This window comes from Pelecanus crispus, chromosome 5, assembly GCF_030463565.1.
Source record: "Pelecanus crispus isolate bPelCri1 chromosome 5, bPelCri1.pri, whole genome shotgun sequence".
Lineage (NCBI taxonomy): Eukaryota > Metazoa > Chordata > Aves > Pelecaniformes > Pelecanidae > Pelecanus > Pelecanus crispus.
Window position 1 is genome coordinate 78,425,070 of NC_134647.1, and position 25,254 is coordinate 78,450,323.

Genomic DNA, 25,254 nt, shown 5'->3' on the forward strand with positions numbered 1-25,254 from the left:
TGTCTTCTGTGGGCTGATTGTATTTTGTCTGCTCCCCAGATTGCAAACGAGTACCAACTGTGACGCATAATTTTGGTAATGTGTAGTATGAAATCAAGTTATCTCCAGCGGCTTTGCAGGGAAGCTCTGACATGCTATCCATTTAGACTCAACCATTGCAGAGAACTGCAAAATGTTACGATTTTGTAGTACTATTCGTTCACATTTCCCACCAAAGGTAGTAAAGAAAGTAGATACCTTTCTGTTTTGCAGCCGGAGAAGTGGCGGCGTGGTGGGTGGATGTGGCGTGCCCAAAGCAGGAGCACGGGGAGGCCACGGCCGGGTCCCAGTGGGGACTCCTGACTCACGCTCTGTTGTTCCTCCAGGCCACGTCTCCTTGCCAGCCTCAGCCCCAAGAAGATGAATTTGTTTGAAAATACAGTAAACACATGGACTTTTAAAAATAACTGTTTGGATGCAAATGGTTTGTTTTTAATGGCTTTCCAGTTCCTTAACGTGGGATTTATGTTTAAGCAACAGCATTGTTTGTTTGTGTTTCTTACTTCAGAATGATGGTATTTCTTCCATGAAAATCTCCTTTATAGTCAACAGAACAAAAAATGACCTGTCATGTTTGAAAAAGTGGCAACGTGATAACTTTTTTGCTATACTCCCAAATAGCCAACATTCAAAGTAGTTTTTCCAACCAAAAAAGCTTGACCGGTTTTTGGGTTTGGTTTTTTTTTTTAAATTTATTTTTATATTATAGGAAACACCAATAGCTGTAAAGCCTAGCACGGAAACTAGTTGCCTGAAATGCCTCAAATACAGGGAGAAGTTAGTAGCAGAGGTATTATCGTATGTTACCCGGGAACTGACCCAGCACCTACATTTACCAAAACGCTGGACATTTTGGTCAGTGCAAACAGATAGCAAGATAATTACCAAACCCAAATGTCAGGGTAGTTCAGACATTATTTCGCTGCATGTACAATGTGTGTGAGAATAAACAGATAAGGATGGAACATCAACCTTTTGGGAATTAGGAGCTGCTAATTCCAGCCCTTATCATCTTATTTTCCCCCTTAGTCTAATCTCAGTTTTCCAGACTTGCTGCCTTGTCCCTGGGTCTGCTTTTAGCCCTCTCCTGGTTAGGTGATGAAGTGAAGCGGGTTCGTTATCTGTGAGCCGCGGTGCCAGCGCGGGCAGTGCCCGGAGCTGTGAGGGGCTCCTGGACACGCGCCAAAGATGAAGTGTTCAGCTACTGAGATCAAAAGACATATGCGAAGCCACAGTTTCCAAAGGTTTATAAATTAGTCAGCGGTGGGCGGCTGTTCACGCTGCAGTAAAAACTGCATCCCCCCATACACAGGCCAAATTTTGGGGCATGGGGTGGGGTCTGGAAAGTTTAAAATAAAAAGACCTCAATTTTTGTAGTGTGCACAGTCCAATGTTGTTCCCCTAAGCTTGTTTCTAGAAATGTTTTGAACAATTGCTGGCTAGATCTTGGTTTAAATTTTGTTTTTAATTAGACAGGTTTTTCCTTACGGTCATTTTGGGGACCCAGTCCCACCCAAAAATACAAATTCGGTAAAGTTCTAATCAACAGAAAATATGACTGATGATGGTAGTACCAAGCCATTTTTGTGCCAGGCTGTGCCCATCAGCCCCGGCTAGAGAAGACCGTGGCCCTAAGCCCCGGGGCTCTGCATAGACCAGTGATTTTGTTTAAATTGGGTATTTAAGTGTACATCACCATGAACCTGACTGCAAAACTCCCTTATCCCTGCTTATTTACCTGTCTCAGTGTGCAGTTCCCAATCAGGCAAAAGAAGAACGCAAAATTCTGCGTTTCAGTGCAGCCTCAGGACCTGTCCTGAGGAGCACGTTAGCTTAACTTCAGCTCCTGGCCCAAGGCAGCCGAGGCCAGACGGCATGGAACCACCTGAAAAGCGACTTTTTGGTATTTATGCAGAGTAGCAGATGTTTACAACCAAAGACAACCACTACATATGGCGTGCAGTGCCATGTGTAAAGCAAAACCCACTGGGGTGCAGCACTCGGGCTCTGCCGAGTCCCCGCTACCAGGTCACAAGCTCGTTGTGCGTTAAGTATGTTCTGTGCTCTGTTCATTTAATGAAGATGAATATGCAATAAATCATGTATGGGAACCAACCCAGAGACCTATTTGCAGGACTATTCCCAAAAGGCATTTCGTAATTTATCCTAACGCATGCAGTATGTTTAAAACAGCTGGGAGGGCGGGTTTTGCCTAGCCCAGCACTTTCTCCTTTCAGTGATGTGAAAGACCAAGCAGCCGCCGTCTGAATTGCCTCTTGAGAACATCTTAGCCTTGACCCTTTGTGGCGTACTCAGCCGGGCTGCGGTCGTGGCCCTGTGGCCACCAGCCCAAGGCCCCTCACACCAAGGGGAAAGTCCTTCCCTATGGGGGGGGTCAGGGCCATGTCCACAGCATCTGGGACTCGCTTGGACTCCGTGCCACTCTCAGGAGGTGGTGGTGGCTGATCCCTCCTCTGAGGAGGGTTGATGCGATGTCAGGGAAATGTGTTTAAATGTCAGCTGGCTAATCATTTAAACATCTTTTCTACTCAGTTTAAGAAATGTCACTGACTTTTTATGCTCCCCAGTTGTAAACATCACTATTTCTGCAATGTTTTCTCTCTCCTCCTGCTCTGTTCCTCCTCCTTTTTCCCTCTGGTGTGTTATTGATACCCTGCCCCTACCAAACCAATAAATTCTGGATGTTAATTGCCCATCCAGCACCCAGGGCCCCCATTCTGGTGTGCGGCTGTGGTCATTCCCCTAAAACAAGCAACCTATGACAGTGATTTCTTCAACGCATGGCAACATGATTGAGTAACCGCTACAGGAGGAATGAAATAGCAGAGGGCTTGACTTCTGGTGAATAACACCTGTAGCTTGGCAAACACAGCTCCGGCAAGTCCTGGTCTCCCGCCTACGGCACACGAAGCGGCAGTGACGCCGCTTCTCTGTCGCATGGGGGTCAGCAAAGCGTAGGGACGGGGCTTTGCTGGGGCACGGGCTGCCTGGTGCCTACGGGTAATACCGAGCCTTGCCCGTGGAAGGGCACAGACCGGTCGGCAGCTTTCCCGACGGCACGGCGCAGGCAGCCCGGCGGCCGCGGCACGGGGCGTTGGTGTTTGCTGCTGGGGGTCTGCCTCAGTGGGGAACGCGCGCTAGCGGACCTGCTGCAGGTGAAATAAAGGCAAGGCCTCTCAGTTATTTCTTTCCGTTTCACTCAGTATGCTTTTTTTTAATTGCAGCGTCTCTACAAACTCTTCCTTGAAAGCTGAGGTGGGGTGGAGTGGGAGCGGCGCAGCGGTGTTCACCGGTGGCGGGGCGCTCTCCAGCAGCGTACCCTCTAATTCTGCTGAGGGCTGGTGTCGATCCACGCGGCTACGCTCCTTAAAATGAATGAAGTTACTCTGGGAGAATCTGCTTAAAAATAGCAACCGTCACCTAGCAATAGCTGGGGCGTGGGGCCTGGAAGCTGCTAGAAGCCAAAAGCAGTTTTGTTCGGGATTGTACCAGAGCGGCAGTTCTCTGAATATTAATACGTTTTTTCTTTGTAAAGCGTCTCTCGGGATGCAAGAGGAATACAGCTCGGTGAGGGGGTGCATCACACACATCTCAGGTCGAGTGTGTACACTCTTTATGTCCCCAGGCATTTGCCCACCTGACGTGGTGGGCACTGTCTCTGACTGGGGTCCCTCCCGCGCTGCTGCAAGGCAGGTCGCAGAAGTTCAGCGGACACGAAGCCGTGGGGAGCAGCTCACGGTGCCTACTTGCAAAGCCTTAAGCCGAGGCCGGGGCTTGTCCCCGGGGCTTTGCTGGCCGTGCTGTGACAGCTGGCACCGCCAAAAAGCTCCGGCAGCGAGCGGTGCCAGCCTGGGCACGCTGCGCCGTGGCCAGGGAGGGCTGGTGCGTTGGTTTGCTGTCGCTGGTGGAGGTTGGGTAGCTACAGCTACAGCTGGAAACCGTGCCCGTCAGCATCTCCGCGCCCGTTCGCACAGAGGGCTTGCTGACACAGCGCTGGTGGCAGAGCTTCGGCCGCTGCACGGCAGCCCCAGCTGTGCCGCTTGGCCCCGGGGGCACCAGTGCTGCGAAGGTGGTCCCTGCCCAGAAACACCTGGAATACTGTGTCCAGTTTTGGGCCCCTCACTACAAGAAGGACATTGAGGTGCTGGAGCGTGTCCAGAGAAGGGCAACGAAGCTGGTGAAGGGTCTGGAGCACAGGGCTGATGGGGAGCAGCTGAGGGAACTGGGGTTGTTTAGCCTGGAGAAGAGGAGGCTGAGGGCAGACCTTATTGCTCTCTACAACTCCCTGACAGGAGGCTGTAGTGAGGTGGGTGTTGGTCTCTTCTCCCAAGTAGCTAGCGATAGGACGAGAGGAAATGGGCTCAAGTTCCATCAGAGGAGGTTTAGATTGGATATTAGGAGAAATTTCTTTACTGAAAAAGTGGTCAAGCATTGGACCAGGCTGCCCAGAGAGGTGGTGGAGTCCCCATCCCTGGAAGTGTTCAAAACATGTGTAGACGTGGCAGTTTGGGACATGGTTTAGTGGGCATGGGGGTGTTGGGTTGATGGTTGGACTGATGATCTTAGAGGTCCTTTCCAACCTGAGTGGTTCCTAGTTTTACTTTCATTAAAAATAATCTAGCCACCAAGTCGGGAAACATGAAATTAATTATTACTCTCCCCTTAATTGGTTTAGTGGTGGACTTGGTAGTGTTAAGCTAATGGTTGGACTGGATGATCTTAAAGGTCTTTTCCAACCTCAATGAGTCTATGATTCTATAAACCCCCCTGGGCTGCCCGCCCGAGTCTGTGCTGAGCCGCCAGTGGGCAGGAAGTTAATTAATTAATTTCCTTTATATTCTGCAGTGCACGTCACACGGATTGCCCTATTTGTAAAATGTACTCGTTTTTCTCTTTAGCCGCACTGGCAAGAGCCATCATTATTTCCGAACTGTCCCCACTGCTTTTCTTTATTCCCCCAATGAAGGCCAATTGCTGAGAAGCTGGTTTGCTCCACGGTGCAACCATTTCACAATCATCCTTTGATTCAGTCTCTTGATTTATTAAGTCCAGTTTGTCTTCAATACTTTTCTCTCTGACTTGGATCTATTTATTCTCCTTAGCTCTTTTAGGTCACATTAAGTCGTGTCTTGCTCCTAATCACCCATGCATTAGCTGATTCCTGTAGTTAGTTTTTCTGCTGGAGTAAATATCACATCTTCCTTGTACCTGGATTCCAGTATTTTATCCTATTATTACATATTCATTTTCACTCCTCAAGTTTTCTATATTTCCTAGAAATTTTAAAATAATAATCAAAAACCCTACTAATTTCTCTCCCCTCAGTTTTGGGGTTTTTTTTGGGGGGGTTGTTTGTTTGGTTTTTTATTTAACCTGGCAAACTCTTAGCTCTTTTCCGCAGCACTGCTTAACAGCAAATACAACTTTTTTTAGTCCAAGTTCCTTTTTTATTTCCTTCTGGTAGCTGAATACCAGATGATTTATCTCATGTATGGTTTTCTGTTCTCTAGAGACCAAAGATTATTAGAAATGCAAGAGAAAAAGAGAACGAGTTCTGATTTTAACTGAAAAAATTATCCAGTATTTAGAATTCAGCATTTCTAAAAGTAGGTTAGAATAGTATTTAACCAAAGTCAGACTCCACATTTCAGCTACGATGTATTGTGCCATCAAATAGCGTTTTGAATGTGAGTGAACTGAAATTAGTAATGCTGTCTTAGATTTCCCAGCTGAAATGTTGAACTCCTCTTCTTACAGCTCCTTGTTGTAAGAAGAGATAAGAATCTACAGTAGATGGTGTGCTGTCCCAGAGATTGCTGTCATTTGGGCTGCGGTGTGACATTTTAGCATCCCTGTTTTGATTTAATTCAATTCATGATTGACTGAGATGCTTTATTTTGTACAGACCTGGGTTGTGCGTGGTCATAAATGAGGCTGGCGCTGGTGTCGTTTTGGGGGTAGCGGTGGGGAAGAGCCGGACCCCGGCCATGGTCAGGAGGGGGTTTTCAGGATTGCTCTGAGCCTTGTGGACCTGCTGTGTCTTTTCCGAGGCCTCAGAGCCACTGCTAATAGATGTCCTTTCAGTCACTGGATGGGCCAGAACGGAAAAGAAGTTAGAGGGAAGAGGGAGACAAATAAAAAGTGACTTTGTGTCATTCTGTTCTGCATGCAGATACCAGCAGCGCTGGTAAGCGTAGGCTTCTCTGCACTTTCCAGCATTTTCTCTTTATTGCTAGTGCAGCAAGGAGAGAAGCAACGGGGTTTCTCTAGAGGATGTCGGAAAACAGTTATCCCATTTCACATCCAATCTCCATTTAAAGCTTCTTGTGAATGTCTTTTTTCCTGAAGTTAAAAAATACTTTCTGTCATTAGACGCTGTTGGGTTATTTACTATTATTATGTGCAGTACCATTGTCATAATTCAATAACATTTGTTTTCTTTTTTTAACAATAGAGAAAAACATAGGTGGCAGACAGATTTTGATGCCTGGTGTTGGACTGCAAAGCTTCCACCCTCACAGATGGGGTTTCTAGCACAGCTCAGAGAGGCTTTCTGTATGCAGGTCCCCCTCTGCTTGGCCCATTAACCAGGGTAACAGTACGTGCACTCTGCTAATGAGGAGGCACTCTATGCAAACAGCAGCCTCTAAAGGGAATGAGGGATCCGAGCAGCATGTATTTGTGCTGCCAGAAACTCTCTGCCTTCATCTGAACTCCCTGCACATCACTTAGAAGAAATAAAGCAAGTATATAATACAACAAAGGCCCCTAAAAATGCAGAGTGAAACCTATCAAATGCAACAGCCAAATTAATTTTTCGTCTTGAAAGCTGTCCCTGCACAGTAATTTGCAAGATAGTTTCCAGTCCCATCTGCTGTCAGGCGCTGCCCCTGTTGCAGTACTGCCGACTTTCATAACACCGTGGCTCAGATCCGTGGCGTTGCTTAGACATCGAACCAGGGAGAACTGGGTCTCCGCATGTTTCGGTGCGTGTGAGCACTCGTGTTCTCTCAAGAGGCTCCACTGCAGGAAACACGATTGTGTCTTATCTGACAATCGAATTGTCTATTTTTGGAAAAGCCTTATAAATAGGACCCCTACAGGCTGTGGCATCAGAAGATGAAGAAGAACCCCTAAGCCGTTATTGGGGGGCGGGGGGAGAAAATGTCAAACCCTGGTTTTGTCAAACCCAATCTGTTGATACGTATTCTTGGGTGTACCGATGGCATTCCAGTCGGCTAACTGGCCTCAAAACCTGAGCCGACGGCAGTGTATGCGTTACAAAGCTTTGAGCAGGACTGTTGCATGGCAACTGATTAGCGAACATTTCTATTAGTATATTCCTTTCAGAATTTTCTATGTTTCTCAATGCTTGAGGGAAAAATTGTTTTTTTAAAGCTTACCAGCAGCTACTGCCACTCACCTACATTTTATGTGAAAATAGAAAAGAGGAGGGTAATTCCTGACCGACAGCAGTGAAATGCGCGCGGGTACGGAAGGGAGATGAGTGCGTGATGTTCTTCAGCTCAGGCGCTGCCGGGAGCTGCCAGCGGAGGGTTTCCTCTCCCCGGGTTCAGCTGAAGGAACGCTGGGCACGTACTTAAACCTGCGTGGGGCACCTCTAATTTATGAGATCCATTTTTTCCACCAGTATTTCTAAAAGAAAAGTGAAAGGCAACAAAGGTTCATCCCAGCAGCCACCTGAGCTGTCCTCTGCTGTAGAGGTGTATCTTCCCTGATGCGTCTGCTGAGCATTTGCAAGACAGGCACACAGAAATCAGAATTGCGGCTCCCGGCTGCGTGTAATTTAATAAGGAATGCTGCATTCCTTCGCCACCGCTGCAGCAGTTCAGGCCTGTTGGCATGGACGCTGCCGAGCGTCTGACTGGGCCGTGTGAAGTCAGGCTTGCATTGCTGCTGGTTTCACTGATGGTCTATTAATTTGCAAGTGCTGCAGAGGACAGCCGGCCTTCCTCCTGGGGATCGCCAGCCGCGCGAGGGGTGTGTGCGATTTCATCTGGCATTGTGGCGTGCGTGCATCCTGGGGACAGCTTTTAGAAGGGCAAGAGGCTGCGAGAGAGTTTCTCCTGCCTGGCCAAGTAGTGCTTAAAGCAACATGGAAGGGTTGCAAGAGGAGAGGGGAGCAGGGAGCAAGGGGTAAGAGGTTTTTCTGCTGCCCACTCAGCTGCAAAACCCCAGCCCAGCTACTAACCCGAGTTCATTTACAGATGTCACCTTGTGCCTTTGGGGAATGTGGTACCTCCTGAGGATCAGCTGGGCAAGCAGAGCCACAGCGGCCCCTGAGAAGGTGTCAAACTGAGCATCCTTCCTCTCAAGTACGGCCAGTGTATCATAGAATCATAGAATCATTTAGGTTGGAACAGACCTTTAAGATCATCCAGTCCAACCATTAACCTAACATTACCACGTCCACCACTAAACCAATTAAGGGTAGAGTACCAATTTCATGTTTCCTAGCTTGGTGGCTGGATTATTTATAATGAAAGTAAAAACTAGGAATCATTAAGATTGGAAAGGACCTCTAAGATCATCAGTCCAACCATCAACCCAACACCACCATGTCCACTAAACCATGCCCCAAAGTGCCACGTCTACCTGTTTTTTGAACTCTTCCAGGGATGGGGACTCCAACACCTCTCTGGGCAGCCTGTTCCAATGCTTGACTACCCTTTCTGTGAAGAAATTTTTCCTAATATCCAATCTAAACCTCCCCAGACGCAGCTTGAGGCCATTTCCTCTTGTCCTATCACTAATTAGCGGGAGTCAGTTATAAATGCTTGGGATGGCCGCGCGCTTGTGATGATTTGCAGCCGTTAGGGCCTGAATCCTTCCCTGCCGGATCCCTGGCTCTGGATGAACTGAATCCCTTAAGTCCCTGGGCTGCGTATCAGCAAGTGTGCGCTTATTGCTGAGCCTGCGCACAGCCAAACCCACGCTAATGGGTCCCCGTGCTCAGCTGAATCAGGATTATAGACTCTTCCAATATTACTGTAATATGAAGTGATTGTGGTGAGCATTTACATATTAGTTACAGGACAAATCTTGTAAATTGCTCTTGGGAGTATTTTTGTTCCATTCCCATGCGAATTAATCTTTCCATCGTAACTTACCGGGGAGTTTCAGTACTGGTTTGATCTCAGGGATTCAGTTACACAATATGCTGTAGGCTTTAAAATCAGTTGCTTTGCCTGTACATGCTCATGCGGTAGCTGATTTTTCGGAGGAGGTGATGATGTAAGCCTCGACATCTGAGATGAAGATAAAGCCCTGGATCTGCCTGTAGTTTTGGTTAGCTAAAACACTTTAGCAACTTGCACTCAAAACATAGTAGATTTAAAACTGTGGTGAGTATGCACACAAATATTCCAAAGCATCCCTGAAACCACTAGGAATAAAATGGAAGTGAATGAAACATGATCGCTAAAAGGGCCTGTGAAATTTGAGCACAGGGCAAGCATTTTAGCCAGACCTTTGAGACCAAGGCTAATGTCTATAAAGCTCAATGTCTCTATCTACAGAACGGGCTGATTTTCAGGGATTCAGAGGGCCTCGTTCACCCATCAGATATGATGGGAGTCAATGCAGAGAGGGATTTGACTGCCTGCATGGATGGGACCCCGGTCCTGCTCTCCCTTCCTTGCAGGAGCTGCGGGGGAGCAGCATGAGCATCCCTCTTCTGAGGCGGGGTGTCAGAGGGACTGCTTGGGCCGTATCTGGGAAATTTTGTGCCGCATTTTGGGCTTCTCATTTCCAGATCAGATTTTTTTCAAACCTCACGGAACTATACTTTCTCGCACAGGCTGAGGGGTATGGGCTGCAGGAGGCTGAGCGCTGGCCTTACTCTTTTGCAGGACGATGATTCCCGTGACCGAGTTTCGCCAGTTCTCGGAGCAGCAGCCGGCGTTCAGGGTGCTGAAGCCCTGGTGGGATGTGTTCACGGACTATCTCTCCGTCGCCATGCTGATGATCGGTGTGTTTGGGTGCACGTTACAGGTAAATCGAATGGGATGGAGGTGAGGTGGGTGCTCTCAGGGCTGCTGAAAGAACTCCACAAACAAGGAAGGTCCTCGGCAGGATGGTGTCACGTCTTGTGTTACCTCTTGGGTTCACCATGAACAAAACAAAAATTTGCTGGTCCCAGGATTAAAGCTGTTTAGGTAGCAACATCAAATAACACTGACCAGACTTTTAGCAGCTGTAAATCAGCAGCGTTACGCTAGAGTTGATGGAGCGATGCCAGCTAAGATAAGAGCTGTTGGTTTGGCTTTTGTGCCTGGATGCCTGTTTTCACCACAAGTTGACATAACAAAACAGATGATCGACTTAAGTCCTTATTTGTTACCATTTTTCTGTTTAGAAGTTTGAAAAATGTAATTTCATAATTTCTGGTTTTCATGATTTGGCCAATGTTAATATTCTTTCTGTCTCTATGCTTCAAAGAGATTTGAAATGAATGTGCTTATTTTATTAACACTACCCACAACTCATATTATGCCTCCTCCATTCCAAAGTATCTCTGAGGATGCGTGCACGTAAACAATTGACATTACTGTTAATCACTGTTAGTTACATTTTGCTAAAGAGCCAAAAGCTGAAAAGAAATGGAAAGTACTGTTTGGGATGGACTCCACAAAAATAGAAAGTTATAGTACTAGTGCAAACATGGATCTCGCATTTCTTGGCATGACTTAGAAATGGAGCTAAAGGGACAGGTTGACAGAGCTCTTATTTCAGGGGGATTTGCTCACTTACATGACCCAAGATTTTCACATACTATGTCCCAAATTTCACATGAAGTCAACTGTAGTTTTGCCTGTATTCTCCTTTTTCAAGTATTTTCAGTTGAAAAGATATGATGTCCGTGCTTTAAAATCTCTTAATATAAGGCTGAATTTTGCATTGGTAGCCAAGTATTTGCTTAAGCACACAAAGAAGAACATCTGTTATTTTTAAGTTTACCTGCTTGATTGGATAAAGCACACTGGAAAATAATGTGTGGAAACACTGCAAATAACAGGCGATTTTTTTATTCCAACTTATTACCAGAGGCATGTAAGTAATAGTGTGTATCAGAATAGCATTTACAGACAAAGATTAACTGCAGGAGTTTTTGATGTGTCAACAGTTACGGCACTGGTATTGTTCAGAACACATGTGGTCTCATCTCAGCATCTCCCTGCACCAGGGTGGGTCATCAAGGAGGATCTGATTTTGGTAGCTCTTGTTGCCTACCCTATATCTAGTGCTTTGAACAACCACAATGTCAAAAGATACATCTACACTACACACACATTCTTAGTTTGGGCTAATCCCAGTTAGTCATTCAGGGCAAATAACAGAGCTCCCTGGTTTATCACGTGGATCAACATTTTAAATTCAGATCTGTAGGGAGTCTTGCACTGAACTGACGCTGTTATCCCAAGTTAAACCAAAGGTGGTTGGACCCTAAAGGCACTCTGACCTCAGTTTGCCAACATGGATGGCCAGCCCAAATTAAGGAAGCTGCTTTTTTTTGCATTATAGGCAGACTTAAGGAGAGAAGGACAGAGCTACTTTTTTCCCCACAGGTGTGTGGTACGAGGACTCTATGTATATGTATGAGAAACTGAATAAAAATGATGTCTGTGTGCACACGCACACAAATGCCGTCAGTTCTCCATTATCCCTATGTGTCTTTATTAAGACTGAAGATTAATAATGCCCTAGCGTAGATATGCCCACGTTAGCTCTTTGTCAGCCATTTTCTGTGTGATAAGACATCACAGTGTGAGCGTACGGCCACATGAATGCAGTTACACTGCTTTCAAGCCTGAGCTATCTCTGAACATCATGTAGCCAGGATGACTACACCTGGCAAGAACAATCTGTCTCTGGGGAGAGCAATGCAGGAGATGCCTGGTCTTTTCTGGAACCATTACCCACACTTTTCCTTTTTCTGGATTACCTCAATGCCCTCTTACTCAGATTACGGAAAGCTAACCATAGATGAAAAGCGGTGACCTAGTTCTTGGCATATAGAACAAGTGTCTTGTTGGGAATAATAATAATAATAGCAGCACAGCCTGTGGAACCAAGTGCCAGGCTGTGGGGAGGAATGCCTGGCAGCTGGAGGAGCTCCAGGGACAGCTAGCCATTGGTACTGCCGCCCTTGTTTGTACATCAGTTTAAAAGATACCTTTTTGTGTGTTTCAGGTCATGCAAGACAAGATAATATGCCTTCCAAAGCGCATACAGCCTTGCCAGAACCAATCTAATAGTTCAAATGTGTTTAACACAATCCCAGATACAACCCCCCTTCCTCCACCCAAGCCATCCGTCCCTCCAGCTACAGTCGAAATGAAAGGACTGAAGACTGATTTGGACCTTCAGCAATACAGCTTTATAAATCAGGTGTGCTATGAACGCGCCCTGCACTGGTATGCCAAGTACTTCCCTTACCTTGTCCTTATACACACACTGGTCTTCATGCTGTGTAGTAACTTTTGGTTCAAATTCCCTGGATCGAGCTCCAAAATTGAACACTTCATTTCAATACTCGGGAAATGTTTCGATTCTCCCTGGACAACACGAGCCTTATCCGAAGTGTCAGGGGAAGACTCGGAAGAGAAAGACAACAGGAAGAACAACATAAACAAGTCTAATACTATCCAGCCAAGCACTGAAGGCACTTTGGTCAAGACACAGTCTTTAAAATCAATACCTGAGAAGTTAGTTGTGGATAAGGGAACTCCTGGGGCATTAGATAAGAAAGAAGGTGAACAGGCCAAAGCACTGTTTGAAAAGGTGAAGAAATTTAGACTGCATGTTGAGGAGGGTGATATACTCTATGTCATGTACGTTCGCCAGACTGTACTTAAGGTAATTAAATTCCTTATTATTATCGCTTACAACACTGCACTTGTCTCAGAAGTTAATTTTACAGTAGTCTGTAACGTTGACATAGAAGACATGACAGGATATAAGAATTTTTGCTGTAATCACACGATGGCACATCTGTTCTCCAAACTTTCCTACTGCTACCTGTGCTTTGTCAGCATCTACGGCCTCACATGCCTTTACACACTATACTGGTTGTTCTATCGTTCACTGAAAGAGTATTCTTTTGAGTATGTTCGGCAAGAGACGGGAATTGATGATATCCCAGATGTGAAGAATGACTTTGCTTTTATGCTTCATATGATCGATCAGTATGATCCTCTCTATTCCAAGCGATTTGCTGTCTTCCTATCTGAAGTCAGTGAAAATAAGCTGAAACAGCTGAACCTAAACAACGAGTGGACTGCAGATAAACTGCGACAGAGGCTACAGACGAACTCCCATAGCCATTTGGAGCTCCAGCTTTTCATGCTATCTGGACTACCAGACACAGTTTTTGAAATTACTGAGCTGCAGTCTTTAAAACTTGAAATAATTAATAATGTAATGATACCAGCAACCATTGCACAGTTGGACAATCTCCAGGAGCTCTCGTTGCACCAGTGCTCTGTGAAGATCCACAGTGCTGCCTTGGCGTTTCTGAAGGAGAATCTCAAGATCTTGAGTGTCAAGTTTGATGACATCAGAGAACTTCCACCCTGGATGTATGGCCTCAGAAATTTGGAAGAGCTCTATTTAATTGGCTCCCTAAGTCACGATATTTCCAAAAACATTACACTGGAGTCTTTTCGGGAACTTAAAAGCCTTAAAGTTCTTTACATAAAAAGTAATTTGTCCAAAATCCCACAGTCTGCAGTCGATGTTTCAAGTCACCTGCAAAAATTGTGCATCTATAATGATGGCACTAAGTTAGTCATGCTCAACAACCTGAAGAAGATGGTCAACCTGACACAGCTGGAATTGGTTCATTGTGATTTAGAGCGCATTCCTCACGCAGTCTTCAGCCTTCTCAGTCTTCAGGAATTGGATCTAAAGGAAAACAACCTCAAATCCATTGAAGAAATAGTAAGTTTTCAACATCTGCGAAAACTGACAATCCTAAAGCTGTGGTACAACAGTATAACGTACATCCCAGAGCATATAAAGAAACTCACTAGTCTCGAGCGGCTTTCCTTCAGCCATAACAAAATAGAGGTTCTTCCCTCCCACCTATTCCTATGCAACAAAATCAGATATTTGGATTTGTCTTACAATGACATTCGCTTTATCCCACCTGAAATAGGAGTCCTGCAGAGTTTACAGTATTTTTCCATTACTTGCAACAAAGTGGAGAGCGTGCCAGATGAACTCTACTTTTGCAAAAAACTAAAGACTCTGAAAATTGGGAAAAATAACTTGTCAGTCCTTTCACCTAAAATTGGTAATTTGGTATTCCTCTCCTACCTGGATATTAAAGGCAATCACTTTGAAATCCTTCCACCTGAGCTCGGTGAATGTAGAGCTCTGAAGCGGACTGGTTTCACTGTAGAGGACACCTTGTTTGAAACGTTACCTTCTGATGTCAGGGAACAAATGAAAGCTGAATAACTAACTTCCTCTCGCTCAGTTTTACAGAAATAACGCTTCTACCAAATACGCTGTAGAAAGTGCATACTCCGAATATGCATTCAGTTTGTCATTATTTTTCCTTTTTCAAACAAATCCCTTCTGTACAAACAAATTTGGAGTAAGGAGTACATATATTTTTAAATAAAATTTTCTCGTATTTTTTCACTGTTTTAAGATATTTTTTAAGTTTGTTTTGCCCTGAGAACAAGGGTATCTGTAACTTAATTTTTACTGGTAAAAGTAAATGGTTTTATCTGCTGATTTTTTTTTTTTTTCCTTTGCCTAATCCCAGCAGGGAACTGTGTTTAAGCTGTATGCTTTGGGTTGCATAATTTGTAATAGGTGATTATATTGTCTTCCTGGTTATTGTTAATCCCTTAGGACATGGTCTTCAACGGGTGATGCTGCAGGTGTTGAACACCCTGTTTCCTCTTTTCTTCAGTGGCAGTAGAAGGTGTTCAACATCCAACAAGACCAAATCTGGGTTGACCATCCTTTTTTATTTATGACCTGGTTTTCTCAGATGGTGAAAGCAAGTAGAAAAGGTTCTTTATGTATGTGAATGGGTCTGAGGGGGCACGCAGAACTCCTTCGGGGCCTTTTGGCAAGTTTAGTCTAGCTCTCCGGTCACACACTGCGCCGAGCAGGAGGCACTGACTGCAATTTCCTCTCTGGTGCAGGAAGAGTAAGGTCACAGTTCACAGAGGAGTCAGGACCAAAGTGACTCACGTTGAAGATTTTCCAAACAATGCAAAGGGATGCGGCTGCCCGTTTCCTGCTAACTTGAATGGAAAGGGTGCAATGAACTCACTGTGTTGGAAACGTCAACCCAGCGAGGTGAAACACTATTTTGAAAGATCCTCTACCCGTCCTCCACTAAACACCCCGTCCCGCAAGGGTGGAAGTGCCTGCTGCCCCCTCAGTTCACTTCCCTACCGGGATGCTTGGCACCTTGCAGGAACGGGATCCAGAAAAAGTGCAATCGTGTTTAGTTTGTAAAGCTTCTGACATGGAAATAGCATCTAATACGCTCCTTAATTGAGCTTGGGTATCATATAAACAAGCTCAGCACAGGAACATTTGCAGATTTACCAAAATGAGATTAAATGAATACATTAACTTCTCAAAAGTCTCAACCTACCAGAGGACAGTGATGAAGGCCGTGTTTTCATCTCCCAACTAGTAATTAAATCGGAAATCATACAGTTGGAAGTCTGTTTTTTAAAATAATGTAATAACCTGTAATGATTATGCGTCAGTTTGGGAACTTTATCCTCGGAAGCCATGTTCAGTTCTTTATTTAATCCAGCCATTTGCTTTCTTTTAGGCAAATTTGGCAGGTATATGATAACTCGTGTGCTGCACACAAGCTAATTTAAACTAATCAAAAATAACCATATGATAGTAAAATATTTTGCTGGGAGGAGATCTCTTCATCCTATCTAATAACACGTTTGAATCAGATGCAGGCACTGGATAAATGCTTTGCAAGAATAGGAATAAGTACTTCTTTCGCTAGGAGGCAACGCTGTTTATAAATTGCAGAGGTTGAGTTGCTGATTGTTTAAAGTTATGTAAAATAATTGTCTGATGATTGTCAGGTTGATTGCTCTTAAATGTTTTCTAACTGCCGTCGCATGTCTCGAGCTACAGTTCATCGGAGTTCTTGAGCCTGGTACAAAAGCATAGTGTTGGTTTAAGAGTCTGACTTAATAAAGGTGGGGAGACAACCTAAAATGAGAATTTCCTCATGAATCCAGGGCGTGCTGTGCAATCTGGTATGTGGGCTTGCCGCAGTACCAAGTCAGACTTATTTTTTGCGCTTGGCTATGTTCTGGAGAAGATCCATGTGATTAATCAAAAATGGGTCAGGCATGAAGGAATCAAAGCAAGCTTTTTTAAAGGGGTTTGATTTAGTTCTGCTAAAGACCTATAGCTGATGGAGCTATTGTGAGAGCTACTCTTACTTGTGTATGGAATTGACTTATTGGAACAGCTTGGCAGTGTATATATTCTAAATGTATTTCACTTTGATGTATGTGAGGGAGAGAAGTGTTTCATTGCTCATATTAACCTAATTATGTAAACCAAAGTGCTGTTGTCCCTGATGAATGTAAACTGTTTAAAAATGTCCCTGTAATCGGTGGAGCTGTATAGTTCTCTTACTTAGATTTGAAATACGGGATTACATTTAAAGTATTTTTAAAAAAATCTTTATATTCCTAGATGTAGCATTTTAAATCCCTAATTTATTTTGTGTCTGATGTTGTTTCATGTGTAGTTTGTGGTCTATTTTCTGAACGGAAGTTATGCACACCTCATAACTGAAGGTTGGAGACTTGTTCTACGCCATTTTTGTAAATACATCACATAGGGGATGTGGGTTTTTGTTTGTTACTGATTATACTTATACCAGTGCAACCCCTCATGTGGACACAGTTACATGAGTATGAAGTGCCTTGTGCTGGTATATCTTTATTCACTTTCTAGACAGGAATAAACTATACCGGTCTAAGCACTTTCGCGCTAATAACTGTATCTTCTCCAAGGGTTTGGTCTGCTGAGACAGCTCAGTCAATCTGACAGCTCACTGCCACCAAAAAGGGGCAGTTCCCTCCTCCTCCCGTGCTCCCCATTCCTGCCAACACGTTCCAGCTGCTTCTCTGGTACCTTTGCTGATCTGGTGCTGGTCTGATCCCTTCACAGGACAAATCAACTTTTTTAAGCCAGCAGAAAACAAAGCCAGTTTTAAAAAGGGACTGATTTTCTGCTGGATCAGCTCTCCGAAGGATCGGATGGACACTTGGATGGGAGTAGCAAGGGGACAGGACTCTGCAGCCAGGGTCTGGGCAAGGAGAAGGTGGGACAAGTCACTTTGGAGGTGCTGAGCTGCGAGGTCAGTTCATCGTCATGCCGAGGTCAGTTCATCGTCTTGCCGAGCCATGTGCCTGGAGAGCTGTGCTGTTTTATCTATAGCAGGGTTAGACGTCATGGCTTTTGTAAGTAGACAACCCTCAGGCTCGCAGTGAATGATAAAATATCACATTACTGTTAATTGCTTAAACTTAATGAAACAAACTCAGGTAGCTGCACTGTTGACTTTTCTTACTGTCTAGTCTGTGGGGTGTATTTTCCAAAACCATATTACAGTATTTTAGACATGCGTCAGCTAAGAGAAGATTGTTTCCTAATTCTGTATGACATCCAGGAAAATATGTTAAAGTGCCATATTTACTCAGTGATTCATGTACTGCTCATATGTATATTCACATGCAACGCATACTAGATTTTTCCGTGACCTATAGTATTTGACTTAGAATGGATGGACATTTCGTGGATAAAACTGTAGGCACGGTTTGTATGAGTTTATATAACTACTTGCATTAATCACGTGCCTAACAAGTAAGACAATTCCAGAATATAAGCAAGGCATTTTACATTATTGCTCAAAAATAATACAAATCTTCCTTGGTAACGGAGGCAGAGATGACAAAGAGTGCATCAAAAATCAGAAGACAACCTGAATAGTACATTAGGCCTGAAAAGCAAATCTGCTTTGTGATCAAACTCTGGAGATGCGCATCTCCTCCTGTGCCAAAATTAGGGTGGATGTTTGTGCTGACCACTTGCATCTAACCAGCCCAACAACTTTTGCAAATTTGGATTGGAAAGTGCCCGCTCCAAATCTCGTATCACATTTCTGGCACTTCCACTAATTCGTGTGCTTAAGTGGTGATGAGTCGTGTAAGAATGTCAAGGAAAAACTTTGAAATTTGACCAAATGGACAAACTTCTTAATTCTGTAGCAAGAATCTTAATATGATAGTAGACTGCATAGTGTTACGTTGCAATATAGTACACCCAGAAAAAATGGAAATAAAGTGCTCTTTTGTAATAATAAACATTGTCAGACTGCAATGTGATTATTTGTTTGGGAAACATTTTGTTCCTGGGTTACCTAAAGATCAGACATAACCATCTTTTGGGTTCGATCCCTTGGGAGGGAAGTCAGGAAAATAGGCTTGAAAAAACATAGTTAGACTTGACAGGATTTATAGCCGCCTGGTCTGGCTTCCTGTGCACCTCCTTCCATCCCCTCACTCCGGCAGCCAGCTCAGTGGCCAGCAAAGAAGCCGTCCCGGCGGGAGCAGCTCCCCAGCTCCGGTCGCTGTGCTCTGCCAGGGTGCGTCTGCGGTGCCGGGGGCCCTGCCAGCCCTGGCTCCCGCACCGGCCCCCGCACAGCCGGCAGCCAGGGGTGCGAGGGCTCCTGCCTGCCCCCCGTCGCGTGCCTGCGAAAATGGTGCCGTTAGCCCTTGCATCTGACGTAACCCCCTATAAATCTCCCGGCCAAAGGCGATGGGTTCGTGCTGCCTGCGTTTGGCGTGGGACGTTTTCCTCGTTTCTCTGGATCTTTAAGTTGGAAGCAATAACGTGTTTCGGTTTTGTGTTTTTATACCGAGACAACGCTGCCCAGCTGAGACGGAGCAAGAAATGCTCCGCTCTGGTCCTTGTGGTCGCAGGGAGAGGAGGGGAGCGGCAAGCACAGAACCCCGAGTCGGCTTTGCCTCCGGATGAGCCCTGGTGGGGAGCTGGCACCAGGGACAAGCCACCCCTGGGGCACGGCAGGTCTCACGGAAGAGTAGGAGGAAGCCTTGCTGACGGTGCCTGCTCTTAAGCTCTGGGCTGTTCCCTGTGAAGATGCAGAGGGCTGGGAAAGCTGGTCCGCTCCTCGCAGCCCTGCTCCTTCCCGCTGGCCCCACAGGAGATGCCATCTCGGGGCCGCACCCGGCAGGATGGGAACGATGGCGCAGGTGAAACTGCCGCGGGGATCCCTGGGGGGATGAGGTCACGCTGCCGGATCACGCTCCCTGTTTCTTAAGTGTGCTGGTGGCAGGAGAAGCTCACAGCCCGAGTTAGCTGAGCCCCGACAAACCATAGACTCATAGAACGCCTTGGGTTGGGAGGGACCCTTAGAGATCATCCAGCCCAGCCCCTTGCAGCGAGCAGGGACAGCTTTAACCAGATGAGGTTGCTCAGAGCCCCGTCCAACCTGACCTTGAACAACCTGACCTTGAAACCTCTTCTTTTGGTTTCCTGAAGACGCGTGCTGGGGAGCGGGAGTTAAGCGGAGCAGATACCGTGCCCTGAGAAACCCCCGCCCTGCAGCCAGCGGGGCTTCCAGGGTTGCACAGCCCACCAGCAGCTATGTCATCTGCTCACCAGCAAGCAGCACTGCTAGGGCCAGTTTGTCCTTCACTTCACGCCAAATACTGCAAATTCCCAATAACCGTGACGGTTTGCTTGTATGTCTTCATACACCGCGTTCAACAGCACAGGTGATGGTAAGAAAATTGCATGGCTGTCCTCTTTCCTCCTTTGGGGCGGACATGAAGCCCTGAAGATTCAGACGAAGAGGAAGAGGTTTCCAGTTCTCTTTTTTTTTTCATCTGTGATTGCCTCAGAAACACCCCTCAAGCCAAGGGTGCAGGTCTTCCCCGTTGCTGCCTCCATCCCTGGGAGCAGCGGGAGCGTGGGAGCGATGGCCCACAGGCCAAGGCCAAGGCTGCCGTGGGAGCACAGAGGCAGGACCGGGTTTGCCGGGAGGGCGAGGATGAGCCCCTCGGCCTCCTCCCCGCTGGGGCAGTGCCAGGGCAGGCGGTGCCCGCCGGTGGGGCAGCTCAACGCGGCAGGTTCCTGCAGGTCCACCTCCACCCATGGGCGCTTGCGCACCCCAGGCTGAGCTCCCGATTTCCCATCACACGTCCTGCCCTTCGTCGTGCTCTTGTCCGTAGCACTGGGTGCAGAGGATAAATCCAGGCTTGACGTGCCCCGTCCCCGCTGGGATCAGAGAGGGCTGGCGTGCCGCAGGGGGACATGAGGTTTGGCAGACGTGCGACGGATGGCAATGGCCCCAGAACTTCCACATAAGGCAGCCCAGACCAGCGCGAGGACCTCGCTCCAGCCCTCAGGCTCCGGGCGCACGTTTGAAGGCGCTTGTGCTGGCAGAGGCGTTGCGTTTTTATCGCTGTCTCGATACTAAATCAGCCGTGTTGTGACTGGGCTGTGGCTGATGGCTTTGGCTCTGGCAGGTGAACAGTGAGGCTGCTCGTGGTGGTTGGCAGGGCCATGCTGGGTCCTCACACGTGGGCTGCCTGCATGTGGACAGGCCTGAAATGGAGCTGGCTTTTTTCAGAGCAGGGCTTCCTCCACGTGTCCCGGGACGGGGAGGACCCAAGTGTGCCCAGAGGTTGTGCTGCCAATGAGAAAACAACTGCAGTAACCTCAAGGAGTGTGACCGTCATGGCCAGTGGGGTTTGGTGGCTCTTGGCCAGGGCCAAATTCCCAGGTACTACCACGGGCGGCACCAGCAAGCTGCACGATTCCAGGGCGTGGAGTAAAACACCTACATTGCACGCAACTTGAAGCGTTCTGCTATCAAGCATGGTTTTATCAGCCCATCCTCTCCTCTGCTGCCAAGGCTTAGGAAGCTGCACCTACACTGGGGGGTCTGGGTAGCACATCCAGCAACGTCCCTGATGTGGCACGGTGGCAGTGGCGTGGGCGTTAAGAACGGTAACGGCAAGACGATGCTTCCTTCAAAACCAGCGTCAACCGGCCAAATGGGCTGCGTGACCATGTTCCTTCACAGCGCTGCAATGTATGGCTTATACTAAAGGTGGACCCTTAGCTACTTCAGACAACTGGAAGGTCTCCCAGGAACAAGCCAGAGGTGGCAAGGGAATTTAGGACTGCCAGACGCACTGAGAGCCCCAGAGCATGCAGCGATTTCAGTGGGGAGTCGCTTGCTAGAGCCTGCGCTGCTGCCAGCCTGGTGTGATACTGCAGAACATGTGCTGACTTGATTTGTTGTGCTTTGACATTGCTGGAGTACGAGGGCTACGAATCTGTCTGTCGGAGGTATTTTGTCACATGAATTTTATGGACTGTGGTAAATAAGTGTTGATGTTTTGCTGAATTAAAATTGAATTTAAATGTAACCCTTGTCTCTTGCCAGTTGGGGTCATGTAGCACTGTTAGACTGGCTTGTGGAGACTGCCTGCAGTTCTATTTATTTAGTAAAATATTTTGGCAAAGCTGTGACATCCTGTTTCTTTGCTGTGAGCAGGGAGAAGAAAGTAGTTAAAGAAGCACAGAACTTCAGTACGGTCACAAGGTTACCCTTAGGAACAAGTTGCTGGCTACAACTAGAAGCTAAATGAGATTTTTACAAGTCCAGAACAAGTTGCAAACAAAACCACAGAGCAAAGTAATCCCCTTGGCAAAGAGTAACTTTTGGAAGCCAAAGTGCCAGGAGCGAATGCAGGCAGGATGAGCGCTGGTGAGATCTGCAACCTCATTTACCCCTGCTCGTCCCTCTCCCGGGGCACGCGGTGCTCTGCGGCGCAGGGATGGAGGGTGAGGGGGACGGGCTCGCCGTGGTGGGGTGCAGGACAGCTGGAAGGAGCAGAGCTGCACCCCTCCCCTGCGTTTTGAAGGTGATGCCACCCATGAGGCAGTTTCTTTGCCCGCTTGGCTGCAGCATCTCTGTGCTGGGTGTGCTGAGCAGGAGGAGACTGCCAGGCTCAACGGGACAGAATTTATTATTTTCTTTCAATATCAGAAATTCATTGCTAATCCATTGCTACTTTCTCACTACAAGGTTTTGGTGTGTAACCTATGGCATTTTGGGAACACTGACCCTTCTCACTGTTGCCACCAGCACATCAGCGGACTCTGGGTGGGGTGAGACATGGTAAATAAATTCCATTACAGCTCTGCTCCCAGCTGCTGGCTGAAATACTCCTTGAAACCACAGCCTGACCTTTGGGGGATTTTCCTCCCATTGCTTCAATGAGCTGAAAAGCTTCAACGAAGCCGAGGACCCAGGTGAGTTTTTTTTGTTTTTAAACCAGACAGCTTATCAGGGGCATGAATTGGTTGAATAGAAAAGTAACTTTCTGAGCTGGTGGAAAGGGCTTTGCAAAGCCTGGCACTTGCCCAATGGAAGAGCAACCAAGTGGTGCTGCCGGTTCAGGGCTGGATCGGCCGAGCAGGCGGTGCCAGCTCCTCCTGCCCGAGCGGCCCTTCCCGGGAGCTCGGCGTGGACGCCCTGATAAGCTGCTGGAGGAACCACCGAGCATACCCTTTGCCTTCGCCAGCAATTATTTCTGCAGAAGTTGTGAAAGCAGAGAGGAACTGCTTCCAAATTGCTGATTGCGCCCGACGTCAGCAACCAGCTGCACAAGGGGCTCGCCCTGGCCGGCGCCGGCATCTGGGCACCTCGGGCGGGAATGGTCCAGCTCTGCCGCGGGAGCCGTGCCGTTCACAACCCCTCCAGAGCTGTGGGAACCCTTTCTTAGCACCTTAACCCAGGCTCTCCTGTGAGCACCCAAGTACTTGTGGGTGTTTTTCTTCAGGGAAATGAGGCTGGGACTCGGTGGGAGAGCAACTGGTGCATCAACAGGAGCTTGACCTTGCACCTACTCATCAGTGGAGGTTTGCCGTAAATCTCCCAAAGCAGAAGCTATTTTGGGGGAAGCCTGTGAAAAGGACCTGGAAGGAAAACTTGGCACTCATCAAGCCTCTGAGGGGAGCAAATATAAGCTTGCAGGCCTGGAAAAAAGGGAGGTGATGAGGCAGGGGGCTGCTGTGTCCCGTGGGGTGTGACGATACCCACGGCAGGGAAGGGTGCTGCAAGGGCACCTGAGCGCTCAGGGGTTATGTGGCTTTTTTGTGAATGGGGCAGCAGCAGCAAGGCAAACTCTTTGTAGGAGCCTAAAGGTTTTTGCAGTCATTGAAGAGAGGGCTGCGGCCTGAGGAGCGAGGGACCGGTGAAAAGGTGTTTTGTTGGGACTTGGACTTCTCCTGGGCTTGTGTTGACGCTGGCGGGGCTGGAGCTCTCCCTTGGCAAGGGAGCAGGGGAATGGAGGAAGCAGATGTGTTGCCATGGCAATGCAGGGAGCAGCCGCCATCAGCACAAGCCTCCTTTTCTGCTGCTTTTCGGCCTGTGCTGAGAGCCAGCGTCAGGGACTGTCTGCCTTGGGTGCCCTGGAAGGCCCACGGCCACCCGTGGCCCTGGGCGAGGTGGTGGGACGGGGTGACTGCAGCACCCACATCAATGGCCAGACTGCAGCACGGGGCTCCCGCTGCTGCCCCCCAGCACCAGGTTTGACACTAGGACACTTGGAGCTTTCATTAAAAAAAAAAAAAAAAAAGCCTGCATTTACTTAAACAACATTTTTTTCCAGCTTTGCAGCTCTGATTCCCATTAGGCTTCAAGAGTCCTCATTCATAAGGGCGCAGGAGGCTAAGTCACGCTCTCTGGGGGAAGTTACACCTAAGTATGAAAAATGTGGCTAGTCAAAACTTGCAGATTTCAGACCTGATTGTTTCTGCATCCCAGGTCTTGCAAAATATTTATTGATCCCCCCCACCAGAAAAAAAAACAGGTTCCTTTAGCGGGCCAGGAGACAACCGAAGTGATGACTTTCCCAAAGCCAGTCTCCCCTTCGTGTTCCCAGCACCCCAAGGCAAACTTGGGGGGGCTCCCCATGCATCGTCGCACCGGAGAGGGCAACAAGCCTTAAAACCCAAGGGGCCGTGTGGCAGAGGGCAGGTGAGGCCAGCTGAGGTGCTCCCAGCCACCCTGACGGCTCTCCTCTCACTGCTGCAGGTGTGCCCAGTCCTGCCAGGAACCCATCCTGTCTGTTCTTGGCCTTCAGCCCAGGGTATTTTAAACAGGGATTGGAGGAGGAGGACTAATTGCAGCCTGAACTCCTCAGTAGGCTCCAGGGGTAGGATGCTCAGTGGCACAGTTAGGTCCCTCTGCCTCAGAGCCCTCGGGTGGCACAGGCTGCTTCGTCCTCCTTCGGCGCCTTTCTGGGTCCTTCGGCTGGAGGTGGAAGGTGAGCGGCAACTACAGTGTGACGCTCAATCCCAAGCAGCCAAAAGGAGGTGAGAAGAGCCCTACCCAAACGACTTACAGTTGGATACCGCTGTCCGTGGGTGTTCAAGGGTGCTTGATCCCAGCGGTTGGGTGTAACCCTCTACACAGCACAGCCCAGATGAAAAACTGTAGCCAGGATTTTGGTATGGGCCGAGACACTATCCAAACAAAAGTGAGCAATGTCCCCCCAAGTCAATCATTAATAATGGCTGTGCGGATGTTTTCCCTTGACAACGGCACAGCCGAGCCGCAGCCTTATTTAAATCTCATTTAACCAGCTTTCCAAGAAAGTTTTAAAAAGGGACTGGAAACTGCATTGAAATCCATCCATTTGAGCTGTAATTTCATCCAGTGCTTGTTTAGAAGAAGTTACACCTCAGAGATCTGCCTAATGTATGAGCGTGTTTTCCTTACACATTGCCTGCCTTGACATCTTTCCATTGGAGACCGTTCAGCTATTGGGGATCTGTGATAATGATGATTTAGAAACAAGGCCAGCAAGGAATTCGGACAGGGTACAAACAAATGGCCCAAAGCTGCCTCCACCCCAGGCATATTTTTATTTCACACCCTTTTTCTCTCCAGTGTAGAAGAAACACTCCATAAGTACATGTTTACAGTTGCTTCAGGCCTCCGAGGGCATCCTGCATTAAACCATCTCTCATTATGTACGAAATGTTCCCAGTTTAAGGAGCCTTTAAAGTGAATTCAATTAATGTTGCACTTCTACTAGTCCTGCAGCT

General features: G+C 47.4%; 1 protein-coding gene across 1 annotated transcript; it reads left to right on the plus strand.

Annotated features, from left to right (window-relative positions):
- The first annotated feature begins 9,936 nt into the window (after window positions 1-9,936).
- On the plus strand, window positions 9,937-14,544 carry LRRC8C (leucine rich repeat containing 8 VRAC subunit C). The gene is made up of 2 exons (XM_009489049.2): window positions 9,937-10,074; window positions 12,274-14,544. The coding sequence occupies exons 1-2, from the start codon at window positions 9,937-9,939 to the stop codon at window positions 14,542-14,544; spliced, it is 2,409 nt and encodes an 802-aa protein (XP_009487324.1).
- Window positions 14,545-25,254: the final 10,710 nt, after the last annotated feature.

Excerpts from the sequence above, each read along its gene's own strand:
- LRRC8C (XM_009489049.2), top strand. The coding sequence starts at position 9,937 with ATGATTCCCGTGACCGAGTTTCGCCAGTTCTCGGAGCAGCAGCCGGCG. Across the intron at positions 10,075-12,273 it reads TGTTTGGGTGCACGTTACAG|GTCATGCAAGACAAGATAAT; the intron begins GTAAATCGAATG and ends TGTGTGTTTCAG.